General features: G+C 42.0%; 1 protein-coding gene across 1 annotated transcript in view; it reads right to left on the bottom strand.

Moving 5' to 3' along the window:
* LOC138050705 (pyroglutamylated RF-amide peptide receptor-like) overlaps window positions 1–675 on the bottom strand; it is a 1,119-nt gene extending 444 nt beyond the window's left edge. The window contains exon 1 of the mRNA XM_068897008.1: window positions 1–675. This exon is cut by the window's left edge and continues 444 nt beyond it. Within this exon, the coding sequence (XP_068753109.1) occupies window positions 1–675 (675 nt within the window).
* Window positions 676–7,500: the final 6,825 nt, after the last annotated feature.

Genomic DNA, 7,500 nt, shown 5'->3' with positions numbered 1-7,500 from the left:
CACCAATTTCGTAACCTTTTTTCTCGATTTTCGGACTGCGCCTTGCCCCACGATGGCTTCGTTTGTCACTTTCTTAAACCATAAATCATACACAACTCTGGAATACAAGGACAACATGATGGATGCTGGAACAATTCCCACTACCAGCAACCAAGCAGTTGAGTTAATTCTGCCGTAAACCGGCGAGGGCCACGATTCCAGGCAGAAATTTTCTTCCTTGTCGTAGCGAATAGCAAAAAAAAGCGGAAGATTAAATAAAGCCGTAAAAATCCAACAGCAGACTATGATAATTTTAACTTTTGACATGGTGAACTTTAAAGATGGGTTAAGTGGATTCGTCACCGCGTTGAAGCGTTCAAAAGATATGGCAACGAGGGAGAAGACAGAGGCTACGCCACCTATCCATGAAATGTTACCACCTGTGATGAACTTGCAAAGAAGATCACCCGCGATGCCAACAGGGTGAGAGAAGGTGTGTAAAAGGATGTACTGCGGGATTGTAAAGGTCAAAGTGATCACGTCAGCGACAGCCAAATTCACCAGTAAATAGTTGATAGGCGTTTGCATGGATCTGTTAAGAATAACGGTCAAACAAACGAGTCCATTGCCAATCGAGCCGGCAAACACCAGTATGCTGAAAAAACATGTTAAGGCGACGTCCTCAGATGAGAACATGACGAATGATGTCGGTTTCAGCGAGAACTAAAATTGGACAAAAAATATGCACCAGAATGGCGGAATGAACGTGCCAAGGCACTTCTTACTTTTGTAAGTGTTTCTTTCGTAAAACAAGGTTTTAGAATGAAAAAAGATCACCGTAAAAGGTAAATATACTTAATGACGCTTCAAACCAGCTGTCCCATAACAATACGTGTCAAATTTTACCGCTTTATCAATGGAGAGCTTAACTTTGGTCAGGAATGTTGGTCCCCGCTGTTGAGGTAAAAAAAAAAACCTCAATCTCAGTGGGAGTTGTAACAAGGCGCACTAAAAAGGCAGAGCGAGAGACAAAGGGAGAGAGAGGTGTTAATCTCGACACATTTGTTGGGCCAACTTCGTCATAAAGTTTTTAATGACCACAAATATCTCAAATTAGTATATACTTCTCTTTATTTCAAATTAATTTAAACACAGGCAAATTATTTCTTAACCTTCAGGCTTCCGTGATGCAACTTGTTTTGCCCGGCATACACTTTTCCCAATAGCAACGGTGAAATGGTTCTTTTCTGATTTTAAAGCAAACCATTTTAAAGTTTTTTACTTATGGAACTCGATAACTGAGGAATAAAACTCAACAGCTATTACACCTTCGAACATCTCCTTCCCTAATTCTCCGGTAGGTTAAACATGAAACGTTAGTGATGTATTGGTATATTTGTTAATTTAAACACAGGCAAATTATTTCTTAACTTTCAGGCAACCGAGATGCAACTTGCTTCCCTAATTCTCCGGTTAAACATGAAAGGTTAGTGATGTATTGGTGTATTTGAATGTGTAATAACATGGGTGACAAATTACTCCTTAATTTTGGCGCGAAATTTCAGCGTTAATTTATAATTTCACATGTGAAATTATATTGTTGCCATGGCAAATTTTCATATAGTGCTAAAATGGCGTCCAGGTTTGAAAATTAAGGAGTAATTTGTCACCATGTTATTAATAGCTAATCAAATGGTATACCCGTGAAATTAGGGAATAATTTCATTTGCGTTTTGTCCAAAATCAAGTAATTTCCCTCGCCTAAAGGCTCGGGAAATTATCTGAATTTGGACACCCATACTGTAATCAAATGGCGACGAGTGAAATTAGGAAATAATTTCACGCGCGTTTTGTCAAAATGCAAGTGAAATTATTTCCTAATTTCACGAGAAAACCATTTGATTACCTTCTAATGTCCTGGGCGACAAATTACGCTCACAACCGGAATTGTATTTACTGGTTTATCGCATCGAAAACCGAGAACATTAAGGACGGTGCCTACTAATTAAAGATATTTTTGCCCCGATGTGTGATTATGCAGGAACTGTAGATCTTAACAAGTGTTATTGAAATCCAAAAAGAAAATTGGGGGTAAAGCGCGGTATCATGCTTCACTTTCTTGCCGTACTGCTGCTTTCCCAAGAGTGCACTCTTTTTTGCATGAGCGGAGGCAAAGTCGTAAGCTTCTTAAATAGCTCGGCGCCAATTTCTGACATACTCAGGGTACGTAGAATATCCTACTGGAGGTTTCAAGCCAAACATGATGTCGATGGGTAGCCTTGGGGCTCTGCCAAACATTAGATAGAACGGCGAGAAACCTGTGGAGTCGTGACGAGTACAATTATATGCATGGACAACCTTGTTAAGATGCTCACGCCAGTGCGATTTCTGTTTTTCCGGGAGTGCTCTCAGCATTGATAGAAGCGTTCGGTTGAACCTTTCGACTTGTCACTCCGTTCCCCTAAGGGTGGTAAGGTGTTGTACGCGAATGCCTAATTCCACTCAGTTTCTCGAGGTTGTAGAAGAGCTTGTTTTCAAACTCGCCACCTTGGTCGTGGTGAATGGTCTCTGGGAATCCAAATCTCATGATAAAGTCATTGTACAATTTATCAGCAGCAGTTTTGTCGGATTTGTCACGGGTAGCACATGCTTGAGCAAATCTAGTGTAATGGTCCATGATTACCAGGATATACTCATAACCTCCAGAGCTTGGTTCAAGATGAACATAATCCATGGAGACAAGTTGGAAAGGAGCTGTGGAAATAATGGGCTGAAGTGGTGCACTGACGTGAGTCGCGTGTTTCCGCTGTTTTACGCAATGGCACACTTTTGTGACATAATGTGTAATGTCCGCTCTCATGAATGGCCAACAAAAGCGTTGTCTTGCTAGCTCCACTACTCTGTCTGCGCCTAAATGTCCCAGGTTTTCATGCAGCTCAACGTACACCCTTTTGTGATATTTCTTGGGCAACACCATTCGATCCCTAGGTCCAGACTTGTGATAAAGAATTCCGTCTTCAGCAATGAACAGGTTATTCCATTCGCGTAAGAGCTGACGTACGATAGCTGACTCCTTCTGTTTATCCCGAAAGGTGGGTCGTCTTCCAACTTGCAGAAAGTGTAGAATACGAGCAATAGTTGGGTCTTCACGTTGAGCTGTCACTAGTTCATCATGTGGTATGGTTGGAATGTCAGCATTCTCCTCCTGTACCATTTCAGTTAATGCAGTGAAAGAAGATAACTAGGCAGTGTTAACGGAGTTAATTTCCTGAAGCGACGATGAGACAGCATCCAAAACATTCTGAATAATTACCTCTGAACAACTTTGCATGTAGTCCTCGAAGCTGACTGGTATACGGGACAAGGTGTCGGCGTCTGCGTTGAGTTTGCCAGGGCGATATCTTATCTCAAAGTTGAAGTCGGCCAGTTGATTGACCCATCGTAAACCTGCAGCATCCAGTTTTGCTGATGTTAGAATGTATGTCAACGGGTCATTATCCGTGAAGACAGTAAACTTTGGAGAGTAGTAAAGATAATCGCGAAAATGGTCGGTGACCGCCCATTTCAAAGCAAGGAACTCAAGTTTGCCTGCATGGAGGTGGTAATTCTTCTCACCTGGTGAAAGTGCTCGAGATCCATAAGCAATTACTCTCATTATACCATCCTGATTCTGGTGCAGAACCACCCCCAGACCATCTTTGCTTGCATCAGTGTGGAGGGTGAATGACTTTGAAAAATCTGGATAAGCCATTATAGGAGGGTTACCGAGGTGTCTTATTAACTCATCAAGGGCCTTTTGCTGTTCTCTTCCCCAAGAGACTGGTGTCTTTGAAGGCGATTGTCCATCTTTTCCTGAGGTGCTTAGCAGGTTGTATATAGGTCTAGCAATCTTAGCAAAGTTCTTAATGTATCTTCGGTAGTAACTTAAAATTCCAGCAAGCTGTCTGACTTCACCAACAGTTTTGGGAATTTGTTCTTTTAACTTCTCAACTGCCCTAACACAACCTGGATCCATTCGGTAACCGTCACCTGATACAACCCTTCCTAGAAACTGGACTTCACGTTTGAATAAACTACATTTACGTGGTTTCAACGTCACGCCATGTTTACGCAAGCTCTGCAGTACTGTTCTCAAATGTTCAACATGTTCTTTAAAACTCCTACTGAACACAATGATATCATCTAGGTATGGAATGGCCACTTTGCCCCTCAGACACACACCGTTCCATGAAGTCAAACACCGTTCCATGAAGCGCTGGAAGTTGGCCGGTGCATTCATCAATCCAAATGGGATTCTAACCCACTCGTAGAGCCCCCAAGGTGTTATGAAGGCTGTGGCTGCTCTGCTCTCTTTACTTATAAACCCCTGATGGTACGCCTTACCTTCGTCAAGGACACTGAACCAAGTATTCCCACCAACGCTATCCAGAGTTTCTTGAACTCTGGGGATTGGATGCCGGTCAGCGATGGTCTTGCGATTCAGTTCTCGATAATCAATGCAAAGCCTTAAAGATTCGTCTTTCTTTCGGACACAGACGACTGGAGAGGAGTATGGAGACTTTGATTCTTTAACAAAGTTCTGGTTCAGGAGATCCTCGATGTACTGTTTTACTTCTGGATACAGTGGTCTAGGAATTGATGTGTACTTCTTTTGCACTGGTTGGCTATCTTTCATATTAATCTCCATTTCCAGATCAGGGATACATTCGATATCTTGCTCACTGGATGAAAATGACTCATACTCTTCCCTTGTTTCAGCTAAAATCCGCTGGTCATGATTTAAGCCACTGAGGTCAACTGCTGGGAGGGGGTTTTTGCCTTGTTTATCTTGCTTCCCAGGAATTTCTAACGTCGTTGATTCCTGTGATTCATTCTGCTCGAGATGTTGATGTTCACACGAGGTTCTACATACACTCAATCGAACATCTGCTTCTGTCACAGACTTGACTGCCTGGAGAACTCCTAGTGCGGTGCGGCCATCAAGTACAATGTCATGATCAGTTCCATTACATACAGCAATTTGCACCCTAGATGTTTTCCCTGGTTTCATGTATAGCAAAGTCTCATAAAGTTCCAAACCCTCTGGTAAATGTGCCAACTGGTTTGGTTCAAACAACACTGGTGTTTGTTGATGCACAGGTCCAGTATTTGCACGACAGCTAACAGCAATTGTGCTATTCTTAGGGACCATAACATTTTTCCTTCCAGTTCTTACTTTACAAATGGCAACTGAAGTTGAGTTCTGAATAAAGTTTACCAAGGCATCTAGTTTAGTGCTCTCCGTTTGTGGAAAACTCTTGTAAATTATTGGCTTGGAATTCTGGTCCTGGTTCACAAGCTCTTCAATAACATTGTATCCCAGAATTGGACAGTCTAATGTTTTTGATGTCAGAAGGAAAGGTACTATTAGTTCCCTTTAATTACTATGACTACTGGGAGGGATCAATCTCACCCTAACTTCCACTCATCCAATGTGCGGTATCACAGACCCATTCACTTCTGTTAAATTCAACTTTGCATCCAAGAGCTCTGACAGCTGTCTAATGGATATATCTTTTAAGTGTTGCTGAAGCCATTGAATTGATATTATTGATACCTGGGCACCAGTGTCCCATAACATATCAAGTTCATAGTCATTGAGCAAACATTTTACCATGCACTTCTTGCCAACAAGGCCAACAACTTTAGCATGCTCAGTTGGAGTTAAATGGCTAACACAAGGTATGAACTCTTTTGACTTACAATTGCTTGTTTCAGACAAATATCGTATTGCTTGACATACCCCTTTGTGTTCGGGCCATGTTCCTTTTGACACTTGTTGGAGAAATACCATACACTTTTACATTGACCAGACTTCCAAAGCAATCCTTGCTGTCCTCCAAATTTACAGCAGTGGTTACATTTTTGGTACTTTAACGGGTTTACGACTGCTTCCTGTCTTGCAGAAGCAGTCGACTCTGGTTTAACTGATTTCTGCATCCCCTTGCAAAATGGGAGTCGCTGCCACACTTGAAACAGTGATTGCAATAATCCTTCTTGTTCTGAAGACAATTTGAACACATAGGAGGTCCTTTTCTCTCTGGTCCCTTTGTGTGAGGCACACTTTGGTTACTGCTCTGCTTTCCGATTTCTCCTTTCAATGCCTCAACTTCTGACTTAATTGCAGTAATAGCTGCTAAGATATCAGTCTGGGAGTTGCTTTTCTTACTCTCTTGTTTATCTTTTGGTGAGTCGTCTGACGCTGAAGACACTGATACTGCTGGTGGCTTAGATCTGTTATTGGTTTTCAGCTTCTTGTCCCTCTCCTTCTCTGCTGAGCTTGCCATGCTCATGTCTTGTATCAAAACTTCATCTGTCACATTTTGGTCTTTTAAGAATGGGCGACTCTTAGTACGAATGCCTTAATCTTGTAAACCAGTTTCAATTGACCGAAGAAATAAACGTTGTACATGTCCAGAGTCATTCGGTAGGGACGTGTTATCATCTCCCTCACCACATGCAAACAGTATTTGCAGTCTCAGGTCTAGAGCATTCATCAAAAAGGCTTGGGGTGATTCTTTCGGGCTTTGACATAAGGATGCTAGTGCCTAGTAAAGTTCTGATGTGTTTTTAGCACCATAGTGACTTCGGAGAATCTTTTTAAATCGGTCCAATGTCAGGTCTTGATGAGTTTCAAGGCAACTTCTAAGTACCATACCAGGTGTGATCGAACGCATGACACCATCAACAATTTCGCTCTCAACATAACCTTGAGCCAGTCCCGTTTGGACTTGACGTGCTAGCGAAGAGAAACTGATTTTATCTTTCTGGTCAGGCTCCCCAATTTGACCACTGATCTTAAATTGTCTACGTAAAGCACTAGTAGTCAGCAGTTTTTGAACAGAGTCTTCCTCGTTTGTTTTACATTACTAATAACTGGTTTTCCACTCTTACCTTCGCCCTTTTTGCCCACGGATGGTTGTTCCGTCAATAGTTGTTTTAAATCTCCAAGATACGGCACGATTTCAGTGTCTCCTAATTTTCCAATCTCTTCCTCAAGTCGCTGAACGACATTTTTCGCTACGGCTAGTCTCGTCTGGCCTTCGATATCAGCTTTAAAGATCTTGGCTGTTCGCTCGAGTGAACTCCAATCTGCATCATAAATGCGCGACTGTATTTCCAATTGAAGTTCTTCTGCCATCGTGTAAACAAACGGAACGTTTTCCTTTTTCTCCGCAAATACGGTAAAAATGGCGGGCACTTGAAGCACGTGGTCAGAGCGATAAATACAACAAAGCTAAAAAACATACCAAAATCGATCGCCAAGAGTCGTAAGTCCGGTAATTCTTCTTCATTTAATCCCAGGTCCTGGCAGGGTCGCCAATTTTTTTAGAGGGAGCTCTTGGCACACAAATTTGCAACCAAACATCCTTTTATGTTTTTGTGTACGTATGAGGATCAACCAACCTATATTATTGGTCCCATTCCTTTCTGTACAGTGCTATATTCTACAGTGGCATATTCATTGAGCAGCTAATGTAC

The sequence above is a fragment of the Montipora capricornis genome, chromosome 6 (genome assembly GCF_036669925.1).
Source record: "Montipora capricornis isolate CH-2021 chromosome 6, ASM3666992v2, whole genome shotgun sequence".
Lineage (NCBI taxonomy): Eukaryota > Metazoa > Cnidaria > Anthozoa > Scleractinia > Acroporidae > Montipora > Montipora capricornis.
Note: the sequence above shows the minus strand (reverse complement) of the source record. Positions and strands in the feature narration are given on the sequence as shown.